General features: G+C 42.3%; 1 protein-coding gene across 3 annotated transcripts in view; it reads left to right on the top strand.

Annotated features, from left to right (window-relative positions):
• LRRC9 (leucine rich repeat containing 9) overlaps positions 1-15,913 on the top strand; it is an 83,396-nt gene that overhangs the window by 65,866 nt on the left and 1,617 nt on the right. Inside the window, exons 32-34 of one of the 3 annotated variants that reach the window (XM_084631512.1) lie at positions 8,990-9,173; positions 9,478-9,649; positions 12,373-13,443. In XM_084631512.1, the coding sequence (XP_084487638.1) occupies positions 8,990-9,173; positions 9,478-9,649; positions 12,373-12,394 (378 nt within the window). In that variant the 3' untranslated portion in view covers positions 12,395-13,443. Of the gene's footprint in view, positions 1-8,989; positions 9,174-9,477; positions 9,650-11,009; positions 11,430-12,372; positions 13,444-15,913 lie in introns of those variants that run through there. The other 2 variants (XM_084631511.1, XM_084631510.1) reach the window with 2 other exon arrangements.

The following is a 15,913-nucleotide window of genomic DNA, read 5'->3' as shown; positions in this document are numbered from 1 at the left end:
TGTAAGGAGGTATAACTCCATTCATTGTCGTGGAAGGAGTTACAACCACTTATAACAAGGCTGAATTTGGACTGATATGTTCACGGGTGTATGGAGGCCTTTTGCATGGAGAGAAGTGTATTTATGTGGCACTTACTAATTGCATCCTTCATCTGATACTTTTATAAAAAGTTCCAGGAAAATCCAACTTTATTACAAGTACAATGTTATTACCATGATTCAATATTCGCAAAAAGAAAAGGAGTACTTTTGGCACCTTACAGACGAACCAATTTATTTGAGCATAAGCTTTCGTGAGCTACAGTTAGTCTCTAAGGTGCCACAAGTACTCCTTTTCTTTTCATGATTCAATATTGACAGTTACAATGACTTCCACACAAATATACTGTCCTCTTTGGTTCTGATAATACCAGACTGATAAGCTTTTGATACAGCAAAGTGACAGGAACAGGACTTGCCATAGGAGGATCCACTCATACAACATCTGTCGTCATCCTCATTGGATCAGTCCATAGTCCCAGACTCATCTTCCCCATTTCCAGAAGACTATAAGTCTTACTAAGACCTCCTAAGGAGGATGGCTACAGAAGCTTTGGGCATCCAGGCTTAGTTTGTCTAAGCGAATACTCAAACTTTTGGACATTCTTCAGTCCTCAGCCCCAGGGAGGATTGCCCTCCCTATAAATGAACCTCTCTGGGAGCCAGTGAAGACCTTGCAGCACATGCTAGCTTCCTTAGTTCCCTTAACTAAGCATGTGGGCAAGCAGTACTAAGTCCGCATTCAAGGCGTTTAATATTTCTCCTCTCTCCCAGGTCCAAACTCCCTTGTGGTTACTGCCACAAACAAGAGGACACAACAGGGAAGGTACAAATTGATTCCCAAAGAGAAAAAGGCCAAGAGACTGGATTTAATGGACAGATTTATTCCACCTTGTCTCTCCAAATGCGCATAGCTAATAGGAGGCTCTTTTATCTAAGTATGATTTTGTGAACTAGAACACATTAACTGGAACTGGAAGATGCGAGGGAGGAATGTCAGGCTTTCCTGGTAGAAGGCTACCTAGTAGCCAAGACATCACTCCAGCTGGCGCTTGATGTAGCAGATGCTTCTTCCAGGATTATGGCCTCAGCTGTAACAATGAGAAGAGCCTCCTAAATACAGAACTCCAGCATAGCGCTTGAAGTTCAACATGATATAGAAGACCTCCCCTTTGATAGGTGGCTTCTGTTTTCTGAGAAAACCAGTGAGACTCAACGCTTATTTAAAGTGTGTTACATTAAGCTGTTTTGGGAGGAGGAGAGATCTATACCCCAGCCATCCAGAGAGGGCAACGAGGGGGTCAGCAACAATATGCTCAATACTTCCAGCAGTATTCTAGGCAGCATTCCTTTTCAAAGAGGAGGCATAAACAGAGGAAGTGGTTCTCTGATTCCACCTGTAACCAGCTAGCTCATCCTCAATCTGCTTTGGGCGAAAAGCCCTTTTGACTTTTGCCTCAAGGACAGCATTCTAGCCACCAGCAATCTCCTCTCATATTCCTTTTCTCTGGGGACAGACTGTCCCACTTTTGCTATGATTGGGAAGCCATAACTGGAGGCAAATGGGTCTTAAGCACTTTGAGAGTAGGATACACTATCCAATTCCTCCCATCCCTTTTCAGGGATCCATCTCAAAAATTGTTACTTCATCAAGAACTTCAAAGGTCATAGAAGAAGTCCTTCTTCAAAAATTAGGGGATGATATTTTATTCCTGGTACTTTCTGATCCCCCAAGTGAAAGGTGGGGTCAAAAACCCATACTTGATCTTTGAAATGGCAACGAGTACGTCATGTATATTAGGTTTTATATGGTCACCCTAGTGACCCTCCCCTTGTTAGATCACGATGACTGGTTTGCTGCCCTCAGTCTTCAGGACACCTACTTCCATATGGCACAGCCACAGGAAGTTGCTGAGACTTGTAGTAGGAGACCAACATTAGCAATACACAGTCCTCTCCTTTTGCCCATCCTCTGCCTTGCATATATTCACCCAATGCATGCCGCCATTACTGCCATATCTTAGGATGGAGGGAGTGTCTCCCTTAACAGGACTATTCGCTTATGCAGGGCAAATCAGAAGACCAAGTCCTTAGTAGTGTCCAGTTTATACCATGTCTCTTTGATCATCTGGGACTCATCCTGTACAAATTTAAAATCCACATTAGTTCTAAAATCTTGCCCCTTCTCCACACTCTGAGTATGTTTTGAAGTTGCTGTCCACATGGCCCTTTGTACTTATGTCATTTGGCATGCAAGATTGGCTCCATACTCTTCAGGGAAGATTAAAATTGGTTTTACGCCCAAACTGTCATTATTTGCCCATTCTAGTTTGGGTGCCTCAGGGATGCCAGGACTGCCAAAAGCAGTGGACAGATCAGAGCAATATTTGTGCAGTTGTACATTTTGCTCATTTCCACCCGTCCCTGCCCCCAAACACAACCATAGTTACATTTGTCTTGATAGGTTGATGTACACATCTGGGGACACTGAGAGCCCAACTTTGTGGACAGAACAGGAGACATAAGGACAGCCATACTGGGTCAGACCAAAGGTCTGTCTAGCCCAGTATGCTGTCTTCCGACAGTGGCCAGTGCCAGGTGCCCCAAAGGGAACGAACAGGTAATCATCAAGTGATCCATCCCCTGTTGCCCATTTCCAGCTTCTTGGAAACAGAGGCTAGAGACACCATCCCTGCCCATTCTGGCTAATAGCCATTGATGGACCCTATCCTCTATGAATTTATCTAGTTCTTTTCTGAACCCTTTTATAGTTTTGGCCTTCACAACATCCTCTGCAAAGAGTTCCACAGGTTGACTGTGCATTGTGTGAGAAAATACTTCTTTTGTTTGTTTTAAACCTGCTGCCTATTTCCTTTGGTGGCCCCTAGTTCGTGTGTTATGAGAAGGAGTAAATAACACTTCATGTCACAGTGTGGGACTCACCCCTGTGGCGCCTCCTGCTGGTCTCTCAAGGAATTAGCTCTTCCAGCCTCTGGAGCGCCCTCTGCAGGCCGGTGTCCCGCTTGCCATTGGCCCCGTGTCCCTCCCAGACCCCGGTGCCCCTTCTATTCAGGGTGCTGCCCCCTGGCAGTACCCCCACAGTCTCTGGGTCTCCCCTCCCGGGGAACCCCCACCCGCTATCCCCACTTCGCCTCAGTCTTTGGCTACTGCCAGTCACCATTGAGCTCCCGCACACTGAGGCAGAGTGCAGTGTATAAGCCAATCATCACAGGCAAGGGGGGTTTGGACCTGCTGCCTCTGCGTACCTTTGGGCTGCCCCCTGCAACCCCAGTACCTGTCCTAGGCCGTCTGCCAGGCCTGCAGCCTGGGGGCTTTCCAGTCTGGAGTCTCCCAGCTTCTCTGGCCTTCCCCAGCCCTGCTTCACCTCAGGTACCCAGGTATGCTCCCTAATAGCCAGGCCCATCTCCCTCCACAGCTAGAGGAGACTTTGTCAGCTCCTGGCCCACTGCCCTCTTATAAGGGCCAGGGCCAGCTGAGCCCCGGTTGGGGTGTGGCCATAGCTGAGCCTACTTCCCCAATCATCCTGGGAACTGCTTGCTCCCAGCCACAGCCCTCTCATGGGCTGTTTTAAGCCCGTCAAGGCTGGAGCGGGTGACCACCCCGCTACATTTCCTTATTTACTTTCTCCACACCAGTCATGATTTTATAGACCTCTATCATATCCCACATTTAGTTGTCTCTTTTCCAAGCTGAAAAGTCCCAGTCTTATTAATCTCTCATCATACGGAAGCCATTCCATACCCCTAATCATTTTTGTTGCTCTTTTCTGAATCTTTTCCAGTGTATCTTTTTTGAGATGGGGTGACCAAATCTGCACGCAGTATTCAAGATGTGGGCGTACCATGGATTTATACAGAGGCAATATGATATTTTCTGTCTTATTATCTATCCCTTTCTTAATGATTCCCAACATTCTGTTAGCTTTTCTGACTGCCACTGCACATTGAGTGGATGTTTTCAGAGAACTATCCACAATGACTCCAAGACCTTTCTTGAGTGGTAACTGCTAATTTAGACCCCATCATTTTATATGTATAGTAGAGATTGTTTTCCAATGTGCATCACTTTGCATTTATCAACATTGAATTTCATTTGCCATTTTGTTGCCCAGTCACACAATTTTGAGAGATCCTTTTGTAGCTCTTCGCAGTCTGCCTGGCACTTAACTATTGTGAGTAGTTTTGTATCATCTGCACATTTTGCCACCTCACTGTTTTACCCCTTCTTCCAGATCATTTATGAATGTTAAATAGGACTGGGCCCAGTACAGACCCCTGGGGGACACCACTATTTACCTCTCTGCATTCGGAAAACTGACCATTTATTTCTACCCTTTGTTTCCTATCATTTAACCAGTTAACACCAATCCATGAGAGAACCTTCCCTCTTATCCCATGACTGCTTACTTTGCTTAAGAGCCTTTGGTGAGGGACCTTGTCAAAGGCATTCTGAAAGTCTAAATTCACTATATCCACTGGATCCAGCCTTGTCCACATGCTTGTTGACCCCCTCAAAGAATTCTAGTAGATTGGTGAGGCATGATTTCCCTTTACAAAAAACATGTTGACTATTCCTCAACATATTATGTTCAGCTATGTGTCTGACAATTTTGTTCTTTACGTATCATATTACATGTCAGTTTTCTAAAGCTTTGAGCAATTTACATTTGCCAACCCTTTCTCCTTCACATCAGGAGCTTGTCCATTCATGTATTTACCAGCAATACAACAGCAATGTATTATGTGAACAAGCAGGGAGGAGCTCAGTCCAGTCAGATCTATCAGGAAGCGATGAAGTAATTTTGCATCAAGGAAGACATTGTCCCCATGGCCGCTCACTACCTGGTCCAAGAATCAGCTGATTGACCACCTCAGCAGGAATTTCTCCAGAAATCTCAAGTGATCTGTGAAGAACAGCATCTTGAGGTCGATTTTCAGGGCCTAGGTCAACCGATGGAATGCCCCATTTGCAATAAATGACTACAAGAAATGCTCACAATTTTGCTCTCGAGTGGGTCAGTCCCTGCTCTCTCTCTGATGCCTTCTAACTGAGCTTGGGGTTTTTGCTAATCTATGCCTTCCCTCCCATTCTGCTCATTCCTCAGGTCTGTCTCAGACAAGATCACACCAAACTGATATTCATTGTTCCAACCTTGTCGAGATGTCAGTTCTCCGATCTACTCAGTCTATTGGTCCAACCTCTAAGACTTCTTCCCCTCCTTCGAGATCTTCTGTCAGAACACTGTGGTCAGATGTGGCATCCAGATCTGGGCAGCCTGTACCTCCATGGTGTGGATGCTAAACGGTTAGATAAAGCAGAAGAGAGATGTTGAACAGTACAAACCAATGCACTGGATCAAACCTACTTGGCCAAATGGAAACACTTCTCAATCTGGACTGCTGGTCAGGGAATTCAGCCAATGGAAGCCCAGATTCAGGATGTTTTAGAGTACATGTTGCACCTTAAATTGTCAGACCTTTCTCTCAGTTCTCTGAGGGCCCACGTAGCAGTGGTTTCGGTGTTCCATCCCCTGATCCAAAGAAAAGTTCTCTTTTTGTTTTTCCCCCAACTCTGTGGTAGTTAGGTTTCTGAAAGGTGTTACTCGCCTCTTCCCTCCAATAAAGAACACAGTTCCCTTTTGGGACCTTCACACTGTGCTCACTACCCTCATGGGTTCCCGATTCAAGCCTTAACTGCTCGCTCTCTCTTTGACAAAAGATTACCTTTCTTTTTGCACTAACATCTGCCAGAAGGGTAGATGTACTTCAGGCACTGGTGGCAGGACCTCCATATACCCAGTTTTTCAAAGGCAAAGTAACCTTAAGGCCACATTCAAAACTAACTAAAATGGTAACGAGCGATTCATCTCAACCAAATATTATACTTGCCTCTATATTTTCTGAAGCCACAGACAAATGTAGGTGTCTGTGCTGTGTCTCATTCCTATGGAGGAAAGTCTGTTCGGAAATTTGTTGATTTATAAGCTTGAAAATTATGATTTGGTACGGAGTCTGCATGCCACAGGTGCAGCAGATTGCTTAGCTTTAAGTCTCCTGGTTGTCCTGTGTCAATCATTTTGTTGTAGTAAACCATAACGGATTTTTATTAAAAACAGATATCACAGGAAATGTTCTTGACATAGACTGATTTTTGCATTTTATACTTTAAGACATCCAAGAACTTCCAGGGATCTAAGTGGCCCCAGGACCTCCATCCCCTCCCACTGAAAGTTCCCCACCACCACCATTGAAATCTGAGACCACTGGCTATCATGCTGCCCAATGGAATCTTAATATTTCCTTATGCGCCTTCACCGGGCGGTCTGTATCCACATGTTCTCTTACACTTGGATTGTAAGCTCTGTGGGACAGGGAGCATGTTTTCATTTGGTGTTTGTACAGGGCCTAGCATAGGGGGAGCCTGATCCATAGTTGGGCTCCTAGGTGCTACCCCAATATGAAGGAGCCATGCAGTGAGCATTCTTTGGTTCCATTGCAGACTGGTGATTTTCACATCACTGGGTGCACTTTCTTCAGATCTTTGTTTAATTGATCCATTATTTGCCTGCTGTCCAGAAGGTAGTACACATTTTAACCATCCATCCCTACCACAGCATATGTGTAAAACAGTGAGGAGAGCTGGGTTCGTTTCCCAGCTCTGCCACTTACTTGCTATGTGGCTTTATATTGGGCAAGCCACTTAACCTCTTCATGCCTCAGTTTCTCTGTTTATAAAGCACAGTAACACCACTTTCTCACCTGAGTAAAGCATTTTGAAGTCTATGGATAAAACACTGTAAGTAGTCAGGATTAATATAGGCATCACTAGTCAGCTTTGATTGCCCATTTGTCCAACTTTCTCCCAAACACCTCCGTATCATACTGTCCCGTATGTATGAGAGGAACTCCGCATAACATCTACAAAGCCATTATATGCCAATATTCTCCTTTAAACTCAACTCTGCCAGGATACCTACAAACCACTTGACAATGGCTAAGCAGTTGCTGTGACCGCTGCTTACACTAATCCTAATCATCTCACTGTTGCCTTGTGCTCCCCATCTGCTTGTAGTAATTACCCATTCTCTCATCAGACATTTCGACTGTAAGCTCTTGGGGGTAGAAACACTCTTTTTGTCATATGTGTGCAACATGCTTTATTGTGATAAGGCTCTCTTGGTGCTACTGCAATACAAATAATAAAGGTGTCAATTTAATAAAGGTGTAATTGATTTCCCTGATCTTAGGGCTAACATTGATAGTAAATCACACACAATCCAGATATGTCAAAATCCCTGTATATCGGGTTCTGCCTTAAACCTGACCTTGCAAACACATGCAATCACAGACCTCCTTATGGATATGCTAGCATGTCAATTGGTAGGATCAGGGCTTTAGTGAGTTACTTTGCTACTGAACACATTTTTGCCACTTGAAGCCACAGTCCTTGTATACAAGAGTTCAAGGCACTTGTGGATTGAGTCACTGCATGTGTAAATGTTTTATTTCAAAACTGACCTGTATTCTTATACATTGGAAATCACTTAAATAGAAAACATAGCAGGATTAGCAAAGCAAGAGAAGTATGTTAAGGCAGTATCTTTAGAGATATCTCTGTTTTATGTTAAGGTTCAATGAAGATGTTATACCTAGTTAGCTAGAACAGAACTGAGCCATTATCTCATTAGGTCATTGAAGTGGAACAACAGAAAAGATTTTTCAAGTTTGTCAGTTGCATTCTAGTTGTGCTTTTTCAAGTCCTTGTTAGAAAGTAAGGAGTGAAACCCTATGGTGTCATTTAAGTGGAAAAAATGCTTTTGATGTTAAACTTCAAAACAAATTTTCTCAGCAGTAAGTAGGTTAGCACCTTATTTCCTACTACTCAGGTTGTTGTTGGAATGCTCGGTACATAGTATGCCATTGCTTTTTTGTCTTTATGCTTATATTTCTCTCCTCTTGTTAATGCTTTTCACATTGACTTGGAGATGGTTTTAAGGATGGACAGTCACTTTACTTGCATATTTTATAGGGTTTTTTTTACAATTTATTTCTGCATTTCAAAAACAATAGTAAATTTCTTTTAACCAGACAAATGAGCACTGACTTATACTCAGCATAACATCAGACACTAGGATTTTACTTATGAAACAGTATACATAGATTTATTTATGAATTGGTTGGTATGGTATTATAAAGATCTTTTCAACACTGCAATTTTACAAGCCCTCTGCTGATCATCAGTTTACACATTAGATGTATTCTTCTTTTTTATAAATAGCTCTGGTGTGCTACCGTAGCTTAGCTCCCAGAGTGCTCCCCAAACTTTAGCAATCCCCAGATTTTGTAAATATATAATCGTTAATCCATTCAGCATGCACAGCTTCTATTTTTGTGCTGCAGTTCAACTGGCAACTAAAATAGTTTAATCTCAAGTTAGTAACAGTAGACTGACTGCCCGATCCTATAATCCTTTACGTAAAGTTTTCCCATTGACATTATTATTATGAATTATTTGTACCACAGTAGTGCCTAGAGACCCTGAACAGAATTGGAGCTCCATTTTTCTTGGTGCTAACACGGAGACAATCCCTGCCCCAGAAATCTTAGTCTTCATTGACAAGAAAAAGGGCAGGAGAAGGAAAATATTATTATCCCCATTTGAAAGCCAGAAACACAGAGGTTATCTGACTTGCCCAAGGTCACATGGAGTCTATAACAGAACCAGGAACCTAACAGAGTTCTCTTCAGTCCTAGTCCAGTGTCTTAACTACAAGACCAAAGACTCCTCTCAAAGACTGTTTTAGTAAGTATTATTTGTGCATATGTTTTTCTGGGATCATGCTCTAATACAGTATCTATGCAGCTTATGTATTTTGCCTCAAAGACCAAACTATGAGACCTATTTACTTGCCTTTTGTTTTATTATGTAGGGAATCCCAGTTACAAACTCCCCTATGGACTGTGGATTTCCTGGATTACCAATTACCTTTTCAAAACATCCTCCCATGAGAGTAACAAATGTGAATCTGCTTGAGGGCATCAACCATTTATTTGGATCTGACCTCATGTTTCCTCATGTATTTGAAGATCCTTTACTGAATGAGGCAAATAAACGTGAGTATAGTATTCTGGTTCCTTTCCTGAATGTAAAATATCATTATATATTTTCCAGTACTGGACATTACATATAGGCTAAATAGAGTAATTTTAATAAGGGCATTTTGACTTGCCAAAGATATCTTGGAGACTATCTGGAACTAATGGTATTTCAGTTGCATTTTTTTAAAAAAAAAAAAGACATTCGTTCATTCATAGTTGACTTTATTTTGTACTATTTATATATAACTAAATCTTTGTGCACACCCTGTTATTACTGTTGTGATGTCTGGAGGGTGTCCATATACATTTTGTGATTCAGATAAGAAATCTAAGAACCCAGGAATGGTGACAAATAATCCTCGAAGCATCCATGCAGAAATAGCTCTCAGGCAAGTAAAAGGAGCAACAGCTAATCTTCTAAACCAGTTGACACAGAGTGGTACTACCCGAACTGCATTTGTACACCAGAACAGCAGAGAAAATGACGGCAGGTGAGACTCTTATCAGCAGGAAACATTGTTTTTCCTATTTTTGCTAGCACGATGCTTCCCTTCTTCCTTAATCACTCTACAACTGGGAAAATCTGACTTTTTCTTCTTTCCAGGGCTGACAGCGTTTTCTTTCCTCCAACCCCTTCTCCCGTCATCCAAAAGATGTGTTTTAATTGAGTCCTCATTCCCAGCTTCCCCTGAGGGATATGTTTTCCTGTCCCCTGATAAAGCTCCTAATGTGACTAGTAAGACCAAAAAACATGCAGATAAAAAGGTTAGCGCTAGATGTGATTAAGATAACGTAATGAACAGGAGCAAGCAAGTGTCCCACAAATCCAAGCTGATTCTGTAATGTAGCTTGCTCAAGCCTTCCTGTTTCATTTTTTGTTTTCTTCACAGTTCCTAATTTTTTGTTTACTATTTTAAAAATTGAATATATCACAGTAGCAGCAATTAAGAGTGAACCTGTTGTTATGACCAGGAATGCTCAAGGTTAAAAATGATTATCTCAAAACAAAGGCCCGACCCCACTAACACTTAATGCCAAGCATAGTACTTATTACCTTGAGACTACAAGCCGGTGAGACTATTAATGAATAATAATGTGCAATGATTATTTGTATTACTGTTGGACCTAAGAAACCTAGTCCTGGGGCAAGACCCCATTATGCTAGGCACTGTACATTGAAATCAGAACTACACTCAGTAGCTGGTGTTTGCAAGATCAAGGCCCAAGAGAGCATTTGTCTTAGGACAAATGTCACACATTATTATACCTACAGACCATACAGTTCTATGGCAGCTTAAATCCCATTTCTTGTGTCATTGCATTAGTGCTACAGTGCAATCAGTTGATGCCCAAAATACAACTCAAAATGTGTTACATAGCAAGGATTCTGTCTATCATACTTTGAGAGTTAATTCCATGCTTTTTCTTACTAGAAAAATGTGCATGAAGATGGAGAATCACATTTTGCCCCTCGGGCTCAAAGCACACTGGCAAAACGTTAGGAAGTAAAAAGAATTGGATAGAAAATAATACTGAAAATATTATATTGCCTTCTTATAAGTTGGTGGTACACCCTTCACCTTGAATAGTGTGTGCAAATCTGGTTACGCAGTCTCAGAAAATATACACCAGAAACAGGAGTCCAGAAATGAACATGAAAATGTTGAGGGATAGATGTGTTCCCTATGGTGTTTGGAAGATAAACGCTTGAGTTCTAGAGTTTGGTGCTGAGGTATTAGATCTGCGTAAGGCCCTCCTCGTAAGGCACTACTTTCAGGGTACTGGGAGACTGTAGGGGCTGAAGTCCTTGACCTTCCCTGTCTGACAAACCGCATTTTGGTTACTGTCTAGAACACAGCATGGAGCAGATTTCTGAAAGTGACTGAGTTGAAGCATCCAGAGCAGCCAAGCACCATGGGCTTATCCAGGGAAACCCTGGGCTCCTCTGTTCTGATAAATGGCTCTTATACCAAAGTGTCCCATGCCAAGGAGCAGTACTGACTGGGTACAATTGCCATAGTAACCCTTTTGAAGCAACCTAGCACAGAAAAGAAACATGAAGGACAGGAAACCAGCTGCCATTTGTAAGCAACTTCCTCCTCTGAGCCACTATGCCTGTACTCCTTTACTGTCCAGCATCCTGGGCACCTACTGAACAGAATATTGACCTGATTATACAGTAGAGCCCATGTATCAACTATGACAGGTTTCAGAGTAACAGCCGTGTTAGTCTGTATTTGCAAAAAGAAAAGGAGTACTTGTGGCACCTTAGAGACTAACCAATTTATTTGAGCATGAGCTTTCGTGAGCTACAGCTCACTTCAAGCTCATGCTCAAATAAATTGGTTAGTCTCTAAGGTGCCACAAGTACTCCTTTTCTTGTATCAACTATGTTTGCCACTTAGACAATACAGTGATAGGCTCCTGAGAAATAAGCAAGATATAATTATTTCAATTTAAATAATAAAAAGAAGCTCTGGGTGACCTAACACATAATTAATAGTGTAAAACCTCAGTAGCATTAAAATAATTATTCAAAAAGGAACAGGCAGCCTCCACCTACATAAAAGAGCCTTTTCACCCCTTCAGCACATGGGAAGCAAACCTAAAGCCTTCTCCAAGAACCTTGAACAGATGTGTTTTGCAGTCTGTCCAAAGATCTAGACAGATCCAAAAGTGCATCCACAGTAAACTGGTGCATCAGACTGGCCGCAGAAAAGAGCCAGGGTATCAACCTAGATCCAGGGACCAGTGCCTTTGAAGTGCTAGAGATATCTGGTTTCATGCCACCATCGCTCCTCATGCGGTTTGGTTCAGCTCTGCACTTCATCAGGGACTGCTGTGAGATTTTCTCCTGACCACAGGTAGCCTAAACTCAGATCTCAGGGTGATGAGTGTGATATTGAAACCTAGATTGCTGGAGTCAGTGGTCCAGCACTATTCACAGGGCTGTTCAGAGTGCATGGAGCAATTTCATTGCTCACACTAACCTGTGCAGCTCCATTCCATGAGGACATTCCAGAATGCCTGGCCAATTCCACTCTGCCTTGTACGTGATCTGTAAGAATTGTGCAACGTACCACCTCAAGGACAGTTAGCATTAATAGGTCCACTTTGTGCTGACTGGCTCAGGTACTCCTGTGACCTTAGACAACTCTTGCCTTATTTCAAGATGAGCTCTGGGAGTCTCATACAAACCTATACTTCCTTGCAGGTGGGCTCCCTTGCCTGAATAGTTCCAAGCTAACACAGATGTTCCAGGGCAAATGGTCAGAGGAAATGACCAACGGACATTCATAGCTAATTCATAAAGGGTGAATTTTACCCCCAGTGTGTAGGCTTTTGCTGGCCGTCTGTGCAGGACTCAGTCTCCCACACTACTTAATTAGAATGTTGTTGCTCTGATGTGTGCACTTATTTTTACTTGGGGCAGAAGTACTTTTCACTTAAAGCTGTGTGCATTATTCTTTCCTTGGCAAGTGGATTGACTTACACTAGAACAGAGGTAGTCACACCAGTCCTTTTTATATTTAAAAGAACCAACTACACAGAGAGTGGAGATGATGCTGTGGGAAGGATTCTGCATTAATAGAAATGCCAGCTTTACCGGAAACAGCACATTTGTTCCTAAAATCTCTTCCAGCTCTTTTGCACGATGGCCATGCTTTCCTTGGTGGTTTTCTTTATTATCTTCATGAAGACGACGAACATATTAAGACCATCTTGTTGTAACCTGTTTACTATTGTAGTATAATTCAGAGACAAAAATACATTAAAATGGATTAAGGTTGAGAGGGCATTTCAATAACTTGATGAAAAAACATTACAGGGATATTGTAACATCACAAAGCCACGCATTGTAAACTGAGGAAAGTCAAACTTAAGGTTACACTTCAAAGAAATCCAACCCTGTTAAGGTAACAAAAACACAGTGAAGGCACCCAAACTACGTAACTATTGCATAGCATCATGCAATAGTCATATGATTTTAATATTTGTGGTCCTGGATTAGATCAAACTGAATCTAAAGACACATTAGATTTTTTGAATACCCTCCACGCCCACCATGACATCATTACAGGGCACCGTTAAGGTTCTTTGTGTACCTTAACTGTACATTTCTTAACTTAATGTGTTTTTAGAGTTCTTTGAAGTATAACTTTAACTGAATTTCCTGGGCTTATAATGCTTGGTTTGTGGATAATATGATAGCTCTGTAATGATTTTTACATTTAAATTACGGACATACACTCTTGACCTTAGCTCTATTTTACCATAATTTTTTGCCTGGGGATTTCTTTGGTTTTTTTTAATGTATTAAAAATGTTGCACACATACAACAATAAACAATAAACCCAAAGGAAAATGGGTTTTTAATTTGAAAATTTATAGATTAACTTTAAATCATTTTTTATTTTAACTTTTATGGGCAGCTTCCCAGTACTCCAAAAAAGTCAGTGTGCACCAGCCAGTGAAGTAGTGTTTTATAGCTGCTTTGCATCACCAGAGCAGCAGAAAACAGCTGAAGTGTGCTGGTGAATCTAGCCCTTAATTTACAATTGACTGATTGGTTTACAGGGCTTATGAGTGAGATTGTGCTATGCAAAGGGCTCATGGAGAGCCCAGCCCAAGTCCAAAATAACTGTGTGTTAAAGGCTCTCCCGTCAGTTCCATTGGCAGCGTGCTTTAGTGCACAGGGGTTCCCCGCTGCATTGTTGCCTTCGCTCCACTCAAGCACTGCGGCCCAAACTAGCCTGCAGCAATAGACTCTTTAAAGAGCAGTTGGGCCAGTTAATCTACCAATGAGAACTTTAGATACATGTTCAGTCTCCCTCATACCAATGAGTCATTACCACTATTTGCATGAAAATTAACTGTAGTTGAATGATTGGCTGATTTACCTCTGACACACTAGCACTACTTAAGAGTTACCTGTGCTGTTGACCTGAGCCATCCATGGCCTACAGAATTATAACAATTACAGACAACAAGCAGTAATAATTTAGCTTAATTACAACCTAATTTATTCAAATACAGCCTATGCACAAGACTTCAATTAATTTTACATTTATGAAAAATGTGAAGTGTGTTGTTTTGCTGTTAATATAACATGGACCAAAGAAAAGACTCACAAAGGATGCTACAATTTTTCAAAGGACAGAGTTTTTAATTAATTTATAAACTAATGAATAGACTTGTCAATTCTCGAAAATTCATTCTGTAGTCAGAGAGCAAGTGCTGTAAATTTAGATGTACCCTATTTTTCCATACAAAGCAAAGAGGTTGAATCCCTGATTTAAGTGCAAAATGGAACTTAACCTCAACTCTGAATTCCCAAACAGCACCTTCAGAATATAATTTTTCTTGTCTTTGTTCCCTCAAGTGGTTGAATATTAAAATATCCCAGGCCTCAATGTGGCAAGTTTTCAACATTTTATTAATTTACATTTTAGGCTAAAAGAAACTTCATGCCAAAGAGATACTGCCAAGTCATAGGAGCTGCACCTTTTGGAAAAAAAAAAAAAAACGCTTTCATTTAAATGCCTAAAGAGGGTTGTAAGCACCTAGTGGCACACAGCTAGGTTTTAAAATATTGGTTTTTACTTCTTTTTAAGCTAAGGTAACAGTTGGAGACAATTCAGGGCACTATATCCCTTAAGCAGGAATGGAAAGTCCTATCAGCTGGTCGTGGAGTATAAGTGAATCCCACATTAAAAAGCTGGGAGGGGTTCTTGCAAGTCGCATGCTAACAGCACAGACCCAGGAATGACCCTCTGTTACCATACATACTTTCAGATTACACACTAACAAATGGTCAAAATCTCTCTCAGGGTATGTCTACACTGCAATTAGACACCCAGGGCTGACGTGAGCCTAGTGCCAGCAGGCTCAGGCTAGGGGGCTGTTTAATTGCATTGTAGACATTTGGGCTCAGGGACCCTCACAGCCCCAGCCTCAGGTTATCTGCAGTATAGACATACCCTCCATCTTCAGAGACATCACCAAGTTGGAATTGGCTGAAAACCCATCCGAGTGGAACATATAATCAGCTGTTGAATGTTGTCATTTATAAGCCAGTAATGGCACATTTCATTTGCTTAACATCTGTGAACCAGCTAGTCATACATATGTAGGGTAAAATTTTCAGAAGCACATATGTCACAGGGTCTGCAACTCACCGTTTGGTTCAGCTGGGGAATTACCTCACCACTGTCCACACCGCATCTGGCAGTTGCTCAGCCTGTTGCTTCAGTCACTCACACTGCAGCCGAACTCCCGTTAGTCCGAAGCTGCAGTGCCTCTCCTTCGTGGCTTAGCCCTCTGGCCGAGTTGTCATCATCTGCCTCTTCCGGCAGATTACCAGAGTCTCCTTCCTCAAAGTCTCAGACCGTGTCCCAAATCCACTGTAGTGGCTGGGACGCTCCCACAGTGGCTGGTAGGGGAACTTGGGCTCATCCTCTATACCAGGTTCTAATCCAGGGACCCTTGAACCAGCAGTTCAGGTCTATCCCTCTTGGACCTTGCTGCGCCTTCCCCAGTCTGCTTCCTACTCTGCCGTTCTGAGGCCCCTACTACCTCCTTGCATCAGGGAGCGTGACTGGAGGCTGACCTCCCTGCAACCCCATTCCAGCCTCAACTCCTAGGCTTTGTAGAAGCCCCGCCTGTTCCTGCCCAGGTGAGCTTCCTTCTCAGTCTCATTGCCCCTTAGCTACCCAGCAGATGTGGTCCAAGGCTCTCTTGGCACTTTTAACTCC

Source organism: Lepidochelys olivacea (assembly GCF_965140295.1).
Source record: "Lepidochelys olivacea isolate rLepOli2 genome assembly, chromosome: 6".
Taxonomy (NCBI): domain Eukaryota; kingdom Metazoa; phylum Chordata; order Testudines; family Cheloniidae; genus Lepidochelys; species Lepidochelys olivacea.
Note: the sequence above shows the minus strand (reverse complement) of the source record. Positions and strands in the feature narration are given on the sequence as shown.